Source organism: Mesoplodon densirostris, chromosome 8 (assembly GCF_025265405.1).
Source record: "Mesoplodon densirostris isolate mMesDen1 chromosome 8, mMesDen1 primary haplotype, whole genome shotgun sequence".
Taxonomy (NCBI): Eukaryota; Metazoa; Chordata; class Mammalia; order Artiodactyla; family Ziphiidae; genus Mesoplodon; species Mesoplodon densirostris.
The window spans coordinates 16,113,096-16,135,226 of record NC_082668.1 but is presented as its reverse complement, the minus strand read 5'-3'; the positions used below and the strand labels follow the sequence as shown (position 1 = coordinate 16,135,226).

Below are 22,131 nucleotides of genomic sequence, written 5' to 3'. Positions count from 1 at the left end.
CTGGACAGCTACGTTAAAACAATTAAATTAGAACATTCTCTAACACCATATACAAAAATAAACTCAAAATGGATTAAAGACCGAAATGTAAAACTGGATACTATAAAACTCCTAGAGGAAAACATAGGCAGAACACTCTGACATAAATTCCAGCAGTATTTTTTGGATCCATCTCCTAGAGTAATGGAAACAAAAGCAAAAATAAACAAATGGGACCTAATCAAACTTAGAAGCCTTTGCACAGCAAAGGAAACCATAGACAAAATGAAAAGACAACCTACAGACTGGGAGAAAATATTTGCAAACAATGCGACTGACAAGGGATTAATTTCCAATATATACAAAAAGCTCATGCAACTCAATAACAACAACAACAACAACAAAAAAGAATAACCCAAACAAAAAATGGGCAGAAGACCTAAATAGACACTTCTCCAAAGAAGACATACAGATGGCCAAAAGGCACATGAAAAGATGCTCAACATTGCTAATTAGCAGAGAAATGCAAATCAAAACTACAATGAGGTATCACCTCACACAGGTCAGAATGGCCATCATCAAAAAGTCTACAAATAATAAATGTTGGAGAGTGTAGAGAAAAGGGAACCCTCCTACTGTCATATTGTGGGAATATAAATTGGTGCAGCCACTATGGAAAACAGTATGGAGGTTTCTTAAAAAGCTAAAAATAGAATTACCACATAATCCAGCAATCCCTCCTAGGCATATATCCAGAAAAGATGAAAGCTCTAATTCGAAAAGATACATGCGCCCCAATGTTCACAGCAGCACTATTTACAATAGCCAAGACATGGAAGCAACCTACATGTCCATCAACAGATGAATGGATAAAGAAGATGTGACATATAAATTCAGTGGAATACTACTCAGCCATAAAAAGAATGAAATAATGCCATTTGCAGCAACATGGATGGACAAAAGAATATCACACTAAGTAAGTCAGACAGAAAAAGACAAATATTATATATCACTTACATGTGGAATCTAAAAAATAGTACAGGGCTTCCCTGGTGGCCCAGTGGTTAAGAGTCCGCCTGCCGATGCAGGGGACATGGGTTCGTGCCCCGGTTCAGGAAGATCCCACATGCCGTGGAGCGGCTGGGCCCGTGAGCCATGGCCGCTGAGCCTGCGCGTCCGGAGCCTGTGCTCCGCAATGGGAGAGCCCACAACAGTGAGAGGCCCGCATACCGCAAAAAATAAAAAAAAATTTAAAAAATTTAAAAATAAATAAATAAATAAATAAAATAGTACAAATGAACCTATTTACAAAACAGCAACAGACTCACAGACATAGAAAACAAACTTATGGTTACCAAAGGGGAAGGGGGTGAGGATAAATTGGGAGTATGGGATTAAGAGATGCATGCTGGGCTTCCCTGGTGGCGCAGTGGTTGAGAGTCCACCTGCCGATGCAAGGGACACGGGTTCCTGCCCCAGTCCGGGAAGATCCCACATGCCGCGGAGCGGCTGGGCCCGTGAGCCATGGCCGCTGAGCCTGTGCGTCTGGAGCCTGTGCTCCGCAACGGGAGAGACCACAACGGTGAGAGGCCCACGTACCGCAAAAAAAAAAAAAAAAAAAAAAAAAAAAAGAAGTTCAGAAACACTGTGTTACAAGACCTATCAGATGGGAAAGTGAGCTGACCAAGTCATTCAAGTGGGACCTGCTGTGGAGCACGCACTCCGACCCTGGGTACTGAAATGTCAAGTGGGTACCAAGGCACACTAAAAGCACGAGGTGGTGAGCATGAGTGGAGAGAACTTTGCCTCACACATATGAGAGTGAGGCAAGGAAATAAAACACACTAAAGAACAATACAGGGCTACGCGAATCATGATAACTGCTGAGGCTTTAATGGGCACTGTGGCCCCATGTCATCCCGCTGTGGTGATCACTGCAGATGTGTTTAATATTGCTCTTAATAAAGCCTTCAAAGAAGGTAACAAAAATTGTAGTATTTGAAAGCTTGCCTCAAACACCGAAAAGAACCAGAGAATCAGAGGATTAAGGACATTTTTTACACAGAGTAATAAGGTCAGAAGCTTAAAAACTTCCAAACCTTTTTTCATTTCAATGTGGTGCCTTAACAGAGTAATGTCTTTGCTGATGGTAACTAAAAATGTGGAGACACTATACAGATCCCCCCTTTTTTCCAGCCTAGACTTTTGTGTAAATCAGACCATAAACGGAACCCTTTACTCCAGCAAGCTGTTCAATACATATTCTCATATATTTCCAAGCTCATGTTACACTAAAAACCAGTGTGAAGGCTGGGGAGACATCACAATTTCACCCGTACTTTTTAGCATCTGAAATCTTTCACAGGTGTCCTAAAAGAGGAAAAAGGTCATGACCTACAGGTCAAGTCAATGATCATTAGGTGATGCTGTAACAGAAGGTATCTAAATAACCTCTGTGGGTACATATGGTGCAGGATTAAATGTGCCTATTACCTACAAGGTTATTTTTCATTTCACAAAATGAATTCTGAGCAGCATGAAAATTAGAACTGTCAAAACTAAAAGTACTAAAACTTCTGTTTTTCCATCAGGAATCTTGTCTCAGGTTAAACTGACATTTTCCATAGATTTGTGAATAAACAAAACTGAAATAGTAACAAATTCAAGGGGAAAAAATACACACTCAAGTCAATGCAGCCAATCCCACACAAAGCCTACTACCTTCCCTAAGAAATTATTTTCGCCACTGATTTGCCCAGGAACCACATAACCGTTCTAAACACAAAAATGTTGTGAATTTTCCTTGCCCAGAAGTGGTTTTGAAAAGGATAAATGCATTTTAACATACATAATTTAGTTTGCAACAAACCACAAAAACAAAGAAGAAGTCTGAAAAAAAGCGTATACATATGCTGTAATGATCCGATCAAATGCCACTAAAACATGATGAGTTGTTCCAAGTGCTCAAAATGCCCTACAGTCTGTTAAAAAGTTAAAGGTTCTTCTTTCTTTTTTCTACTCAACGACTGCCCTTATTCTATAAGCAGTGTGTCATTCTAGCTCACCTTGTGTTCTTTTTTTTTTTTTTTTTTTTTTGCGGTATGCGGGCCTCTCACTGTTGTGGCCTCCCCCGTTGCGGAGCACAGGCTCCGGACGCGCAGGCTCCGGACGCGCAGGCTCAGCGGCCATGGCTCACGGGCCCAGCCGCTCCGCGGCACATGGGATCCTCCCAGACCGGGGCACGAACCCGTATCCCCTGCATCGGCAGGCGGACTCTCAACCACTTGCGCCACCAGGGAGGCCCTCACCTTGTGTTCTTAATTGCAAGGGCGCTCAGCAAATAAAAACTCTGTGAGACTAAGTGACCATGGCTTCTAATTGTGGCTGCAGTCACAGGACTTGGGAGTGCTTCTCAGAGATCCACAGGCTGCAGAGGGCTGCTGTCTGCATGAGAAGCCAGGTTACACGCCAATGTCAACAGAACTCCCTGAGATCAATGTGATGATCAATGAAATGAGTTACCAGATTTCTCTCACAGTGGACAGGGCCAAGTTTCTCCAAAGGGAATCAAGTTCTGCTCCACTCTCTACCACCAAACAAAGCAGCACAAAAGGAAGTCAGTGGTGTTCATTAGAAAGGACAGAGAGAGATTAGGTATATCTGCCAATGAACTGACATTAGCAAGACTCTCTGGTGAACAGACTTAGCTCAGTTATAATGGCAAAGCCACCACAGACTTTTAATTATTAAAAGGTAAACCATATGCCAGCGTAATAGAAGACAACTCAGTAATCAAGAATGGCAGGAAACGGTAGCTCTTAATCTGTTTCTTCTTGACTTTTTTGATACTCTGAAGACCTTTTCTTGAAGCAGAAAAAGCTTTATGCAAAATAACAATAAATCTGAGAAAATGATGTAGCTAAACACGCCCCAGCAACCAAATTCCTGTGTAGGGATTTACTTAGGAGATATATATATATATATACATATTATATATGAATTAAATTTTAGATGAAGAACTTATACCAACCTTACTGCTGACTTATTTTGACAAGCCACTTCTTTAGGTCTTGGTTTCTTTAACCATTTTAAAAAAGGTAATCATATTTGTCATTACGTAATCAAAATAGATAATTAAAATATAATATAACATTACAATATTCTACTATGAGAGCCAAAGTAAATTCAAAAGGAAACACAAAATGGCCTCTGTCCTCATACAAAATCAAACACCAGTAACAATTTGGCCTAAAAAACTGAACATAAAGACCTACAACCACATCGTAAGTGGTTACAGTTTATGAATGTATTTTCTAATTTCAAAACACCCCCCCACACACACACACTCCAAGCCAAAATGATAGACATCTACATAATAGGGAAATTAAGTACTAAGTATTATATTGTTTTGGTGCTAAAATATAAAAGGATTAAAATTATAATATCATAGGTTTAGAATGATGAAAATAGAACTTGAAAAAAAGATCAACACATATGAGCTGTATCCTAAAAGGTTCCGAGTGGCACAAAAGGTTCCAGGTGGAACTTTTCCAAATGCTGAATGCTGTAGCTTCTACCTTCATAAGGTTTCTTACATCAGTCTTCTCCTTGGAATAGCCTTGGCCGACATTCAAAGTCAAGTCCTTATTCTCACTATAACACCTTTCAACCATTCTCTTCCCCTCTACTCTCCATGCCGCCCAACCTACATACTGCTGCCAGATTAATTCCTTCAAAGTACAGATCTAATTACATCACTCACTTAAGGAAAAAAAAAAAAAAGCAGCAGCAGCTTCAATATTTTCCAGCTAATTAGCTACAACTCCTTATTTTAGCACTCAGGACTCTAAATGTAGTCCCAAGCTTCTTCCTCACCCTGTAGTCAAACCAAACTGCACTAGGCTATGTTTCCCATCATTTTTTGCCTTTGCTCTGGTGGTTTGCCTTGCTTCCCCTGTCTCCCACCTATTCCTTCGAAGGCCTATGTCACTTTCCAGAAACTCACTAACGCTTTCCCATATGCTCTTAAGAAACCGCACCATCTCCCTCTTTGGAAACTTCAAGGCACTTGCCTTAGCAGCTTAGTGTGAAAGCTGGATGCAGTGGTCATTCCCCCTGTAGGTTCCTTGACAGCAGGATCTGTGTCCTACTTATTCTGTCTTCTTGAAGCCTGTCTCATGACAGGGGAACTTAGAGGCTTCTGAGAAACATGTCTAAGGAACTTACTGAGGCAGGAGAGTCATAATATTAAGACACTGGTTTATGGCTTATAGAAACATCATTAATATAAAAGTTACATATAAAAGTATCATATCCACAACAAATTATGTTCCAATTTACCATTTCAGCTCTCTGCAACATTTCAAATAAGAAAAAAAATTATATCTCATATATATGGCACAATCTGTTTCAGGAAACAGATTTTTATTCAGCTAATCTCTATATGAAGTAAAATTTCTGAGAAAAGACTCTGTAAAGAAGGTTAAAAAAAAATGTGTCACATCAGCTTTCAGGTTGCCATTAACTTGGATGACCAGATCTTAAAGCAGAAATTCCAGAAGAGTCAACTGGTGAATGAGTAAAATGTAAAGCCACTATAAAGATAGGCAACTTGGTCTTGTGGAAAGAACACTGGGAGGCAGGCGCCCTGGGGTCCCCATGTGTGACTCAGGCCAACCCACTTAGCTTGCCTATCCTTGGCTCCTTCACTTGTCAAATCAAAGAACTGGACTTGATGAACTCTAAGACCCAGTTCCAACACTCTAAAATTCTATAAGCATCACACATATCTTTACTGAATGATTACTAATGAGAGATGTGGTAGAAAACGGTAACTCCCTGCAATATTTAATCTTTCAATTTTATTAAAAAAAAAGATAACTCCACAAATCTTCAACCTAAAAAGGCCATATATTTAGGGTTATTGCATTTTCAAAGAAGTTTCCAAATTAAAAAAAAAAATTGAAACAAACAACAATAAAAAACCATCCCTGAGGACTAAGAAAAATAAAACTAGGGGAAAACAAAAATATGTCCCCCCAAACCTCACACCACCATAAGTACTACTAAATAACACTTTTAAAAAAGTGAACGTTCCAATAGAAATTTAAGATGCCAAAAAAAGTTATAAAATTGTCAGGTAAACAGTGGAAATAAAGTGGTAAAATGTTTCTTTCAAGTTGTCTCTGGATCTCTTGTCTAATACTGATTCAAGCTATAGGGATATGAAAAGCAAAAATTTCAGAATTCCTCAGACAACAAGAAACATTTTAGGAGTATAAATACAATTTAGCATTTTAGGAGTTTAGCATTACTCCTATATTTAGCATTTTAGGAGCATATATACAATTTAGTTAGCCTAACTTCCAATGTCTCTCTTTTTTCTTTTGCCTTAAAGGCTTCAGGCAGGAGGCTCTGAGCACAAGTCATGAGTTTTGGTTCTCTCAGCTTCCAGTTTGGATTGTGGGTTGGCCATGACTTGATGGTGCCAGTAACTAGGGGTTACCAGCACTCAGCTGGAACAAAAGTATACTGTGTGGCACTACAAGGGCTCTGAAAAGCATCTTCTCAAAATGCTGGAGGGAAAAAGGATATTTCTAGAAAATACTGACAATTCATTGATATGAAGCTCTATCTCTCACCTCCCCACTAAATCAAAACCAAAAAAACTTTATCACAAATAGGGCTTTGCCTCTTCATTATGGGATCACTGACTCTAGACTCAGCTGATCTGTCTCACCTTCTGATGCTTTGATCACATATCCTCCCTTCTTTTCACCAGGAGGCACATCAAGTAGCTGCATGATTCTGTCCAGAAGCCCATGGATTATCTCAAACCCAGGATTCTTGTTGTAATAAACAGCACAGAGATGCCTGTAGTTTCTTGCACCTACATCTGAAAAAAAATAAAAGAATTGGTCACAAGGCTACACTGACCATCACTTAAGATGATGATTTACCCCAAAACATAAACTCAAGCAAAATCAACAAAAAAGGAAACCAATTAGAAAACGTAGAACCAATCAACCTCAGAAAGACGAGATAAGATGGTTTTTCAACCATTTAATTCCCTGAAGTGATTTACTTGGGGGAGATGCGGAAAACCCTCAATGCTGGCCCAGGAACAATAAGGCTTCATCGTGGTACGAATTGGTAAAGAATTTAGCAACATTTTTCAGAGCCTTAAAATTTCATACTCTTTTATTTACAATACTATCCAAAAGAAATAATTCTAAATACAAAAATGGATTCATGAAGAAAGATATTACTTCTACATAAAGCATTATTTCCAATAGTGAAAATTAGAAACAACCCAAATTGGGAAATGGCTACATGAAGTACAGCACACTCACTCAGCAGAATACTATGCAGCTAAAAGGCATCTTTATAAAGATTTATCATAATAGAGCTAGAATACTTACAATAGTAAACAAAACAAAAAAAGGAGGCCACAGGGCTTCCCTGGTGGCGCAGTGGTTGAGAGTCCGCCTGCCGACGCAGGGGATGTGGGTTCGTGCCCCAGTCCGGGAAGATCCCACATGCCACGGAGCGGCTGGGCCCGTGAGCCATGGCCGCTGAGCCTGCGCTCCGCAACGGGAGAGGCCACAACAGGGAGAGGCCCTCATACCGCAAAAAAAAAAAAAAAAAAAAAAAAAAAGGAGGCCACAAAGTTCAAAAAGAGTCAAAACTAAATTATATTATCTAAAGAATATACACAGGTTGGACAACTATGAAGCAAAGAAGGGAATGACTATCACAAAAGCTAGGATAGTGATTGCTCTAGGTAAAGGGAAGGTAGTTTTGATGGGGAAGGGTCTTAACTTGGATGGTTACACTAGTGTTTGTTTTATCATCTTTTTAAATTGTTTGTCATATATACATACCACAATTAAAACATGAAAAAAAAAGCAATTTATGAAGAATCACAGCTATGTAAATATAATCACAAGCCAAAAAACTCCATGCACAGGAAAAAGAATGTAAAGAAATATACCTGAATGTTAATAGAGGTTCTGTTTGGGCAGGAATATTTTTTTTCCCATTTTTCCTTGATTAGTATATTTTTTCTACTTTGAAAATCAGGACAAACTTATACAATGTAATATTTTTTAAAAAAAATTGCAATAATCCAAGTGAACTCTAATGGGTGACCAGATAAACTGGTTCACCCATACAATGGAATACTACTCAGCAATAAGGGAGACTTGATAACTTAGATGAACCTCAAGGACATGAAGCTGAATGAAAGAAGCCAGTCTTAAAAGGCAATATAAGTGGACAATGTAAGTCCATTTATATGACATTCTGGAAAAAGCAAAAGTATACCAACAGAGAACAAGATAGTGGTCGCCCGGGGTTAGATGTGGGGGATAAAATGTGACAACATGGGACATGTGGGTTTTGGGGGTGACAGAACTGTTCTGTATCCGCAGTGATGGTTACAAAAATTTAAAACTCACTTTTTTTTTAAACAGCTTTATTGGAGTATAATTGCTTTACAATGTTGTTAGTTTCTGCTGTATAACAAAGTGAATCAGCCATATGCATACATATATCCCCATATCTCCTCCCTCTTGCATCTCCCTCCCACCCTCCCTATCCCACCCCTCTAGGTGGTCACAAAGCACCGAACTGATCTCCCTGTGCTATGCGGCTACTTCCCACTAGCTATCTATTTTACATTTGGTAGTGTATATATGTCCATGCCACTCTCTCACTTCGTCCCAGCTTACCCTTCCCCCTCCCTGGGTCCTCAAGACCATTCTCTACATCTGCATCTTTATTCCTGTCCTGCCCCTAGGTTAGTCAGAACCATTTTTTTTTTGAGATTCCATATATATGTGTTAGCATACGGTATTTGTTTTTCTCTTTCTGACTTACTTCACTCTGTATGACAGACTCTAAATCCATCCACCTCACTACAAATAACTTAATTTCGTTTCTTTTTATGGCTGAATAATATTCCATTGTATATATGTACCACATCTTCTTTATCCATTCATCTATCGATGGACATTTAGGTTGCTTCCATGTCCTGGTTATTGTAAATAGTGCTGCAATGAACATTGTGGTACATGACTCTTTTTTGAATTATGGTTTTCTCAGGGTATATGCCCAGTAGTGCGATTGCTGGGTCGTACGGTAGTTCTATTTTTAGTAAAACTCATTTTTAAAAGAAAGAAATGCATAGCATATAAAGACAGACTCAAATTCAGTGGAGATCATTTAACTTTTTAACAGGTAGATACACTTGTGGCCTCTTAATAAATTCTGGAGGAGACCACTGCTCTACACAAACAATAAATGAATGTTGGCTTCGTTTTGCCATTCAAATCAGGAAAAGAGAAAGAACAAACTAATGTCTATCTGGGAGAACAAACTGAAAGTAAAAAGCTGCTTCATATTAGCATGTACTGAGCAAAAGTTCTTCCACAGACTTATTCCCATACTATAATTTGCACAAAATATAGAATGTCTTTTGCCTTCCAGATATCCAAATAAACAAATGAGTATTTTAAAACACTGTATTTTACTGCTAGTAATATAAAAGTTAGCCAATAAATGGGGTAAAAGGAAAGGGAAACTTAGTATCCAGAACTTAGTATCTTTCTATCAACCTATCTGTCATCTTAATTCTCAAGATACTCATGTAAGCTAGGTTTTATTGTACCTATAAGGTGGATAGGGAAAATAAGATGGGGAAACAAAAGTTCAGAAAGGTTTTGCCCAAAGTCAAGCTAACTGCCTGGAGATAACTGTAATTAATTACACAGCTAATAAGTTACAAAACCAGGATTTGACCAGGCCTGTCTAACTCTAAAATCCATGCCCTCTCTACTATACAGTAGAAATCTCTAAATCTCTATAGGATTTAGATGAGATCTCTAAATCTCTAAAGGATTTAGATGAAAATAAACAATATAAGGGCAAGCTTATGTATGAATATATTAGTATAGTCAAAGATGTGCATTCTTGAAATGTTTTTGATATGATACACAGATGTTTTCATTTTCAAAAGTTTTCATATTTAAGAATTGTAGTCAAGCAACTGAAATAAATTATTTTAAGAAGTCAGTTAACTAAAGTTTCTAGCCATCAACAGTATTGTAACTCATGGGAAGTACATTCTGAATTAAACTTTGGAGTGAACATACATAGAGAAATAACTGTTCTTGCCATGTAACATTTCTTAGCACCCACTATGTTCAAAGCACTCCACTCTAGGTATCCCTAGAGGGTAGAGGTCAAAGCCAGCATACAGCCTGCCCAGACTAAACCCTCAACAATTATTTTCTGAATAAATGAATAAAGCCTGGAAAGGAAGCTAAGCATACACAAAAAAATCATTAAACAAGGCCAGGACAAGACAGTGGCCACATTCTAAGTCAGCACAAGAGCCAGCTGGTGTCGGAAAGTGAGTACTGTGCCACTGTCACTCTCCATCATTTCCATGTGCAAGAATAAAGTAATGTGGTACCTAAAAGCTATAATCGGAGGTGTCAGAATAAAGATTAATATTAAAACCAGGCAGGCATCAAACGTCACTAAATCAACCACATGCATTAACTAAAATGAGGGGCCTGATTGCTCTGTAGGAACACACACACACACACACACACACACACACACACACACACACACACACACACACACACACACACACACACACACACTCCCCTCCTCTCCCCCTCCTCTCCCTCTCCCTCCCTGCTCAACCCCTCTCCCCACCCCCCTTCCCTTGAAGGGAAAAAAATGAAATGAAACAAAACTAATTTATCCCTTTCATATTACAGACTTGCTCCTGGGTATCTCTGCCATGTGGTACCCATTTGTTGGTGTCACATGCTTCCACTTTAACACACAGACACGTATTGAAACCACTTTGTAGTCCCATTTTTGCTGTGAGAGAAGAGTCCAACAGTAATGCCATCATTCAGAGAGCTTAGCAACACAAACTGGAAGCTCTGTTTTGGTAACCTTTGCCTTGGAATACTTCTGTCCTGATCTCCAAATTATGTAAAACTTGCCGTTCTGATAAGAGGAGCAACATCTGGTTTAAAGACTTAGAATTAAAAAAAAAATTAAGTGATTTTGATGATCAGAATAATAAAGTTACAATAAAAAATACAGGACTTAAAAAAATTATACTCCATTCAAGAAAGGTTTCAGGATGTTTACAGCACACGCATATACAATAATGAGCTATATATTTTTAAACTCAATTTTGCAGTATTTTAAGGAAAGGCCACTGACTTTTAGGGCTTTATACTAAACCCACCATAAGAATTAGATTAAATATGTTATTTAGGTGCCCCCTCCCAGCTCCCACCACTGATTGGCTGGTTTTTCACATCTCTTCCAAGTGCTACCATTCCCTCTAGACTTGCTTCCTCACATCTTGCTAAGACATTCCCTCTGAATTAGCTGGATTGAATTAAAAGAGAAAATAAACACATACTCAGTTCCACGCAGAATTTCTCCTTGGAGAAACTGCTAGGCATAATAAAATTCCCACTTCCTAGTATTTTGCACTGAGAGACCATATTACATCACAGGAAGTTCACTGACTGCATGCCGCAAAATAAGAACTATTTAAATTTCATGTCAAAACTAGGGTTTGTTGGAAATGCCTCAGTTCTTTATAACTCAGTTAACAGACCTCTTGTGTCATGCCATCAAACAATTCTGCTTTTTAAACAGGCCTGCCAAGTATGTCAGCCTAAATTACCAGTGTCTTTCACAGACTTCAAAGTACTGCCCGGAGAGGCTGATGTAAACCACCCAGAGAAGGGGTGGCTGGCTACGATTCTGGAAGCTGAAAGAACACGCCAAGTGATTTTATAAAAGAAGAAAAAAGGAAAAAAAGTGATATGTGATGTCCCTTAGTAAATGACTATCACATACAACTCAAATTTTTCAAACAGCCTTCTGCTTAGTGTAGATTCTCTCTCACCAAAGTACCAATGATTAAAAGCAAATTAGGGGTGTTAGGCAATGTTATCGTAAGTGGCACAGAATGCAAAAGGATAAGAGTCTTCAAGAGAAGCTTTCCATCTCTATTCTCACATTCACCGAGAAGCCCAAATGAAGATGCTAGGAGAGGACTTCCCTGGTGGCACAGTGGTTAAGAATCCACCTGCCAGTGCAGGAGACACGGGTTCGAGCCCTGGTCCAGGAAGATCCCACATGCCGCGGAGCAACTAAGCCCGTGCACCACAACTACTGAGCCAGCGCTCTAGAGCCCGTGAGCCACAACTACTGAGCCTGCGTGCTGCAACTACTGAAGCCCACGTGCCTAGAGCCTGTGCTCCACAACAAGAGAAGCCACTGCAATGAGAAGCCCACACACTGAAATGAAGAGTAGCCCCCGCTCGCCGCAACTAGAGAAAAGACTGCATGCAGCAAAAAAGACCCAACGCAGCCAAAAATAAAGTAAATAAATTTTAAAAAAGAAAAAAAAGATGCTAGGAGAAAGCCTACTGGGAAACCAACAGAGCTCCCAGGGCAATTGGTGGCTGATACTGAGCTTGAGAATAATAGCCTGGCCAAGTTCAGAAAATGAAAAAATCACCTTGATTTTTAGTCTATTCCATCTAACAAATTTCTTTAACATTGGTACCCATGAGACTAGTATAGCTTATATTACAAATTTTACTTATCTTCAGAAGAAATTCAGAGTAGGCCTAATGATTCACAAAAGCTATAAGAATCCTGTCAAGACACAGACTTTAAAAAATTAGATCTAATATGGGAGAACAGGAACCTTTACACACTCTTGGTAGGACTGCAAATTTGTAAAAAATCCTTTTTAGAAGAGAATTTGACAAGGTAGCCAAACATTTAATATGCGTACCTATGGACTGACCAATTCAATTTCTAAAAACACATATTTGTATAAGGGTACAAGGATATTCATTACAATAGACATATTTTAGCAAAAACCTGGTAACAATCTAAACAGTCGTCATAATAGTTGAGTCAATAAATTACAGTATCTCCATATAATGAGATACTATGCAGCCATTAAAAAGAATGAGGTGGACAGAATGTGTTCATAGGGAAAAAGTACAGAAGACAGAAAAAGCATAATCCTATTTGTGTAAACACTAAAAAGAATTTACCTGTATCTGTGGCTATATAGAGAAATGTAAAACATACGGTTGCATATGCATAGAATGTCTGGCAACTAATTCTAAGAGTAGGATTTGGGAGAAGTTGGATATGTGTATTTTTTTTTTTTAATGTGAAAACAACAGAATTACTCTTAATACATATTTGTGAAAGTTCTTAAAGATATTACAAATACATTTTCAATTTTAAAAACAAACATAATAAAACCTAAGAACAATTTTCCTTAAAACACTTCTATATTATGGCACTGAGGTAAAGACTTTTCTTCTTTTAAATAATGCTGAAAGCCAAGAAACAAATGTGAGGAAAAATCTATGACTTTCTCAATGCATGAAGGAAAAGGTTACATCCTTGTGGGTTGGCTTTTATTTCGTTAACATAAACCTGGAATGGATTTTTATCTATTAAAAAAGTACGATATTCAATGCATGACAGAGCACATTATACTCACGTTAGCAGATCTTAACTATGTGAACCAAACGTACTAAAATAACTTTCTATATTCAAAATGATGGTATTCACACAGTTACGATGCCATCACATATGTGAATGATGCTACTTCAAATACTGTTAATGTCAATGTTCCTTACACCCATATTTTTTGGATTATTAATTGGAAATTCTACATGCCAAAAATATGAAGTAGTAAAATTAAACTAATCTAGACTGATGACATAAGCTCTCTTCAGAAAGCCACATTCCACATGTGGATGTGAGATAATCTTCCATTATTTAATGGCTGCAGAATTAATGGACCATTTCTCAGAGCTGAAGTATTTTACAAGCTCATAATGAAAATGCTTTCATTGAGCTTTTTATCAAGCAAAAAATTATACAAAAAAACTACGAAGACTGGGCCCCTAGAGTTTAGCAGGTTACAAAATAAGAGAGATACATGAAAGGTATAAACCGACAGCAAACGGAGGAACAAACCAAATCATAAAAGAACAGTGAATTAGCTGTTCTATGTGGCCACGGTGCCAGGAGGAGAAAAGAACAAGAATCTTAAATATACTAAAGTTAAAAAAAATTAACTTTAAATTTAAAAGTTTTAAAAAAATTCTAGATTTCCATATCCAAACTAGGCAAGGTAAGAAGTAGATCTTTCAGATTTAGAAAAGTTTCAGGGAGAATGAGAAATTTTAGCAACTATTTAAGCAGCAATTTGGGGGACAGAGGAAAGGTGGCTTGTTCCAGGGCTGCAGCAACGCTCTGGAGACGCAGGAACAACCTGAGCAATACAATAATTATTGAAAACCAGCAGTTTTAAAATTATTAAAATGCAGTAGTTAAAACTAAGGGGCAGTATGATTATCGGGGTTCTCCACCGATAAATGTCAAACTGACAACTGGATGACTGTATCATGCTAAATTTAAAATACCCTATATACTTGCCTTATGAAGCCAAAGTAAGTCTTCCTTCTTAGGCTATCATTCCTTTTAAACTCAGATTCAACCCCATGATGCACTTTCTCCCGCCATTTTTGTGAGCTTTTAGGCATCCTGGCAGCTTCAGTGACCACTGTGGAATAAACTGTGATGGCAGAATTCAATCTGCGTTTAATAAAAAGCCAGAAGGCTGGACTTTGCAAAATATACTTGCATTTCTGGGCATGAAGATTAGAAATTCACAACTGCTCCTCTGAAGTAATTTTTTACTATTTTGTTGATAGTTTCTCCTCCACAGTGAAAAGACAAACATAACAACTGAAACCAACCAGTTACTCACACAGCAGCCCGATCTGATAGCTTCCGTACAGCCTCTACTGGACTTCCCTGCTATAATAAAGCTGAAAATTTACCCCACAGCAGAGTCTGCATTCAACTTCTCGTTCCAAAGACACTGCCACTCTGCCCAACAAAAGGGATAAATCAGCTTTGTCCCTCGAGTCATGACTAATTTTTTAAAATGTTGCAGCAACTTCAGATCTTACAATTCAATAAATGCAGTGACTGGCTCAGCCTCTAAGAACAGGACTGTGTCTGGCTCAGAGTGGAAATCCTCATACTTGAGGAGGGTGCCTGAGTCCCTCACCGGGCAGCCTGACAGCCTCATGACATGGATGGCCAGATAGAAAGTCCACATTAGCTTAAGAAACTGTCCGATAAGGTCAAGCACAAAAACACGGGCTAGGAGACTTTTTGTCTACTCTTACAGGAACGCAAGTCAGACAGAATTTGTGGAAGGCATATTGAAATCCAATACAGATTCCTCTTCCATTTCCATTTTGGAAGATACACTTGCCTACACAAAACCATGAGGCTGAGAGTGTTGGGTTTTCCTTAATGCTACGAAACAAGTTAGTGGCAGCTGTCACTCCCTTCTCTGTGCTATCAGGGCACCTTGTACACTCCCTTGGCAACTTTTTCTCTCATGTTCCAAGCAGCCCCTGGCAAAGAAAAGGAACTAAAAGATACTTCCTCCCAGTACAACAAATGAGACTGTCTTGCCATACATCTCCACCCCTTTTAAAACCAGCAGTTCGAGTACTGCCCTCACTAGTGAAAATTTGGGACATTTTCATAGTCCCTAAAAAACTGCTCTGTCATTTCACTTTTGATGGTCTAGATTTTTTTTTTCTTCAAAATTGTTTCATTATTTAGGAGGAAATGGCTACTGCAAATCCAACAGAAAAATGGTTCCTGGTTTGAGAGACGGTAAAAACATATACGCTCAATTCACTGAAAAGAAGTGGGTGATGAATTGCTCAAAAAACATTCCTGGACTTCCCTGGTGGCGCAGTGGTTAAGAATCCACCTGCCACATTTCTCCAAAGAAGATATACAGACTGCCAACAAACACATGAAAGAATGCTCAACATCATTAATCATTAGAGAAATGCAAATCAAAACTACAATGAGATATCATCTCACACCAGTCAGAATGGCCATCATCAAAAAATCTAGAAACAATAAATGCTGGAGAGGGTGTGGAGAAAAGGGAACACTCTTGCACTGCTGGTGGGAATGTGAATTGGTACAGCCACTATGGAGAACAGTATGGAGGTTCCTTAAAAAACTACAAATAGAACTACCATATGACCCAGCAATCCCACTACTAGGCATATACCCTGAGAAAACCATAATTCAAAAAGAGACATGTACCAAAATGTTCATTGCAGCTCTATTCACAATAGCCCGGAGATGGAAACAACCTAAGTGTCCATCATCGGATGAATGGGTAAAGAAGATGTGGCACATATATACAATGGAATATTACTCAGCCATAAAAAGGAACGAAACTGAGCTATTTGTAATGAGGTGGATAGACCTAGAGTCTGTCGTACAGAGTGAAGTAAGTCAGAAAGAGAAAGACAAATACCGTATGCTAACACATATATATGGAATTTTTTAAAAAAAATGTCATGAAGAACCTAGGGGTAAAACGGGAATAAAGACACAGACCTACTTGAGAATGGACTTGAGGATATGGGGAGGGGGAAGGGTAAGCTGTGACAAAGCGAAAGAGAGGCATGGACATATATACACCACCAAACGTAAGGTAGATAGTGGGAAGCAGCCGCAGAGCACAGGGAGATCAGCTCGGTGCTTTGTGACCGCCTGGAGGGGTGGGATGGGGAGGGTGGGAGGGAGGGAGATGCATGAGGGAAGGGATGTGGGAACAGATGTATATGTATGACTGATTCACTTTGTTATAAAGCAGAAACTAATAAAAAAAATATATTAAAAAAAAAAAAAAAGAATCCGCCTGCCAATGCAGGGGACACAGGTTCGAGCCCTGGTCCGGGAAGATCCCACATGCCACAGAGCAACTAAGCCCATGCACCACAACTACTGAGCCCGCGTGCCACAACTACTGAAGCCCGTGCGCCTAGAGCCCATGCTCCGCAACGAGAAGCTACCACAATGAGAAGCCCGCGCACAACGAAGAGTAGCCCCCACTTGCCACAACCAGAGAAAGCCCACGCACAGCAACGAAGACCTAACACAGCCAAAATAAAAAATAAATAAATAAAAAAAACCCCAACACTCCTACTTTCTTAAGTAAATTCCCACATTAGTATGTTTTGGTTTTCTTTTCCTAAAAAAAAAAAAAAAAAAAAAAAAAAAATAGTGCACAACAGAAGAAAAACCAATTAAGTTCAAAGTTAGGATAGAAATGAGCCCCAAGTGCCTTAGCAAGGTGATATTAACCCTTTAATGGCCAGCAAAGGTTTTTCATTTAATTCTCAAAGAAAATTTCCAGAGACCAAGAAGCTAGGTATTGGGCCTTAGGGATTGCTAATATGCTGAAAGTCAGAGCAAACACCAAACGGTGCTTATTACGTGGCTGGAACTTTTCAAAATACATTTAATTTTTACAAGCCTACTGAAATAAGTGCTATCATTATTCCCACTGTACAGATGAAGAAACTGAGGCACCAAGGAATTAAATAAATTGTCCAAAGTTAAGCAGCTGGTAAATGGCAGAACCATGACTCAAACGCAGGCGCTCTGGCTGCAGAGTCGCTCATGGAACCGCGGTGCTGGGCTGCCTCTCCTGCAGAGTCCTCTCTGTACACCAGATGACAGGCAGGGAGACCACAGGTCCATACTTAGAATAATCCATCAGAAAAGCTTCTTCTGTTATGAAATAAAATCCAGGCCTACCTAAACAGGAAACACACTCCACGTAAACTAAAGCAAACCTATGTTTTCAAGATGGTAGACTTACTGAGTGCCTCTACCGCCTCTACTCCTCAAATCCCGTTGATATGACAGAAAATTTCAAAGAAGAACAATAAACCATGATGGTGTAAGACAACAGGCAAAAGTATTATCAGTTAAAAACGGATTGATGGGGAAAACAGAGCAGAATAATCACAACTAAAATCAGGTATAAAAGAGGTTTGCTACAGAGATAAGAACTACTCTTCCTGATGAAACAAAGTGTAGCAGAAAAACAAATCTTTGAATTAAAAAGTATATGGATGGGGTTTCTGGAACTATCACCAGGGTGATTTGTTAAATGATGGCCTATAGCACTTGTATTTAAGAATAGCTCTCTTTCAACCTCAATCATGGGCCTTCCCAAGAAACACAGAGGAAAAGAAAACCAGCAAAGGCACCTCTACCCAGGACTGCAATACAGTAAAGTGGTGTTCCATGCCTACAGCGAAACCTTCCCTGGGGCAACTGTGGGGACCGCAGCTCGCGCCTCACCCTCACCGTCCAGGCTCTGAGCTGCCTGCTTGTGAGCATGCCCGGCCCTGCAGGGAGCCTTTGCAATTAGGGAAGAGTCCTATTGCTGAAACAGTATTACAGGACTTTTGAGGAAATCTCGAGTAATTAACCTAATCCTATATTTAGAAATATGAAAGGATCACCAAGGATCAAAACAACATAAAACTCAAAGAACTAGGATGAAAGGTAACAAGTCAAAGTTAATAGAAAAACCTGACATTGGAATTACAACGAATTCTCAGTTATCTATACCAGTGGATGATTTGATGTATAAGAACCCTCAAAACTATTTGCAGCTGGCACTGAAAATGTCTTCTGATTTCTATTACAGCAGATTTATCACCCAAGGAAAATTCTACATAGAACTTTTATTCTCTAAGGATATAAGCACTGAGACCAAAATTCTGGCCCTAGCTCTAAGTCCCTTATTTTATGCAGCCTTGAGCAAATTACCACTTTTCTGTCTTAATTTTCCAGTATATTAAATGGGGACAATATTTTGTCCCATTTGCCTCCAAGAGATGTTTTAACAATCAAAAAAGAAAAAGTACCTTAAAAAATTTGGGGGGGGGAAGCAAAAAGCAGCATAGAAATGCAAGGTGACACTGTTAACTGAAGACAGGCTGCATACTGGGAGCACATGGAATCCAGCCTAGGCTGAAAGGTTTGCAATGGACAGTCCACAGGGTACCTTTATAGAATCTATTTCCTAAGACAGGCCGATTTACAGTCAATAGTTCTTGGCTACTTTCTAGTAGTTAGAATGACGCCATGTTGTCCTCTTCAGGAGAAACTGAGGAAAAGGCCCCCTCTTTTGTCAACTGATTCAAAAGAACACATTCTGAATTCTGCAGAGTCTGGAGTAAGACTGAATAAATACTGCTAGGACTTCAACTGTTAAATCCAGGGAATCAAAGAAATACTGCCAGTAATTTAGTCATTTGAGGGCACTGCTCACCAAGAGATACCACATATGCAGCTCGAACAGTCATTCGGACTTACATAAGTTGAAGACATGGAAAAGTTTGAACGAGACAGGCTTTCTTGGCAATCATGTTTAAGGACTTACTAAATACGTAATGTATTAAATAACAGCTACATTCCAAATATTAGACAAAGCAACTTGCTGTACTAACAAGTCCAGACCATCCTCAAAAGAAGCAAAAAATGGTAAAACACATTTACAATCACTGGTACAACAGTAGTATGAACAATCACTGTTAAACTAGAATAGTAAGGTATCAAGTACGTCAAAATGATATGCATATAAATCACATGACATAATAAAAAAAGAAATACTCCATAGTGCTTTTCAAGTTGAGGTTTTAATAGGGTTCTTCATAAATATTATTAAATTCTCTGTTAAAATTTGCTTTCCATTAAAAGTAAGAGATATTGCAATCAAATATCTGGCCCTTGCTTGGATTGATTCACATAAATCAGTCATGAAAATTAAACTTATGAAATAATTGGGAAAATTCAAACACTAGCTGGATATTTGATGATAAGATATAATAATGGCATTGGATTATTAAAAAAAATAGTGGTCGCCCGTACCTTTCATAAATACAAACTAAAGTGTTTGTTGATAAAATGATGTGATGTCTAAGACTTATACTAAACAAATACGAGGAAGTGGGTTGGAGTATAGATGAAAGAAGTCTGGCCATGTGTGAGTTGATAACTCTTGAAGGTGGGTGCTGGAATCACAGGAGTAATTACATTATTTCCTCTATTTTTATATACCGTTGAAGTTTTCATAATAAAAAATGCTTTAAGTATACAAATCAAAGGTGACTCATTCTTACCTCTGCTAGAATCTTTTATTACAATGTCAGAGATTTCAAACAGTTTCAGAGGAAGGGGCATCTTCCGATTCGCAGCTATGGTCTTTAGGAGGCCAGGAAGCAGGGTAGTGCGTGCCACCTACAGGAGAAGACATGAAATTGCACTGACCAAATAGGAACCAGACATACTTGGTTAATCATGGTCTCACAGGAAGACACTTTTGGAAAATGCAATGCCTAAACATCCAAGTCATTTTTAATTTTTAATTCCAGTACTTCATATCCTGTTTCATTTCACAAAGTAATTGAAGTAAATTACAAGAAATACAAATATTTAAACAGTTTTAACATGAATCAACCAAATTTTAAAAAACTAGGACCAGGGAAAAAATGTAAATGCAATTAAAATACCAGGACAATGAGAAAAACAGAACACAAATACGTAGGCACTAAAAAACCACACAGCTGCTATGGGCAGTTTTCAGCTTAGTAGCCAAAACAAATAGGAAAACGTATAGTTATTTCATTCTTAATATTCGTAAGAAATACAAATACACATTCCAATTCTTAAAAAAAAAAAAGGGCAAAACTTCCCCTGCTTTTGTCTGTGAAATAAATTTCTCATTCTAAGCTGTATGAGATATGTTAGCTTTCAACACATCATGTTACCAGAAGGGTTTTATGAGCGACGGTATTACATCTGCAGTCAGACTCCAACACCATTATCTTTTGCCCAGACTCTGCATGAGCTTCCTAGGATGATTTCTCTGCTTCTACTTTGCCACCTTATGATCTATTATTCTCCCCACAGAGTGACCCTTTAACACCTAAATCAGATCATGGAACTCTCCTGCTCAAAAACGTCCAATGGACTTGCATCAGATTTTGAATAAAACCCATGCCCTACATGGGGCTTTATGTGAATCTGGCCCTAGCCCCCTCTCCAACCCCGACGCCCGCTACTCCGCCTGGCATACTGCGTGTGCTCCAGCCACACGCAGCCATCAGGATCCCATCCCAGGCCTCCACGTGTTCTTTCCTCTGCCTCATACATTCTTCCTCTAGATTTGTATGTAGCTATCTTACTTCCTTCAGGTCTCTGCTCAAAGGTCTACATGGTCCTACATGGGCCTGCCCTGCCCACCCTGGCTAAAACAACAGCCCCTCTTAGATCCTGCACATGTAACAGTAAGTCCTTAAAAGGACTTGCTAGATTGTGTTGAGGAAAGAAGAGAACACAGGGACCTCCCTGGTGGCGCAGTGGATAAGACTCCATGCTCCCAATGCAGGGGGCCCGGGTTCAATCCCTGGTCAGGGAACTAGCTCCCACATGCATGCCACAACTAAGAGTTCGCATGCCACAACTAAGGAGCCCAGGAGCCACAACTAAGGAGCCCATATGCTGCAACTAAGGAGCCCACCTGCAGCAACTAAGACCCAGAGCAGCCAAATAAATAAATAAATATTTTTTTTAAAAAAAAGAGAGAACACCTTTCCTACTATATTCACTCTACCAGAAAGCTGCTATTAACCTTCAACTCAGTGCTTTCTGAAATATGGGTCACTTTCCCAACCAGAGAGAAAGTGTCCAAACCATTCACAAAACAAAACTACAATGTTTAAAGAAAGCTTAACTTATTAGAATGGAAATAAGCCACTTTTGTAGATGACTTTTTTAGGGTTTTTTTTCACTTTATGTTATAGATAAGATTTATTTACTTAAAAACTCACAGCAACACAAAAAATTAAACCTGAATAAGATCAAGCTCCTAGATCTAGCTCCAATTTACTGAAAATATAGGGGACCACAGGAATATAGTCAGCAAAATCCTAAATGTGAGAACTCTACAGGATAAGTGACCCAGTTTCTTCCACAAAGTGAAAGGGGGAGGGGGAGAGAGGGAAAGAGATGAATGGTTGGAGGAGCAACCTGTGGATTAAAAGACTTAAGAAGCACATCAATCAACTTTAATGAATGAACCTCATTTGAACCCCAAATCAAATAAACTATTTGAAAAAAGACACCTGAGAAAATTTGAACACTAATTGG

At 38.9% G+C, this 22,131-nt stretch overlaps 1 protein-coding gene across 1 annotated transcript in view; it reads right to left on the bottom strand.

Moving 5' to 3' along the window:
• The window catches only part of FARSB (phenylalanyl-tRNA synthetase subunit beta), a 66,988-nt gene that overhangs the window by 13,758 nt on the left and 31,099 nt on the right, over positions 1 to 22,131 (bottom strand). The window contains exons 15-16 of the mRNA XM_060106569.1: positions 20,103 to 20,220; positions 6,719 to 6,874 (exon numbers count right to left, since the gene is read on the bottom strand). Of these exons, the coding sequence (XP_059962552.1) occupies positions 6,719 to 6,874; positions 20,103 to 20,220 (274 nt within the window). The remainder of the gene's footprint in view (positions 1 to 6,718; positions 6,875 to 20,102; positions 20,221 to 22,131) is intronic.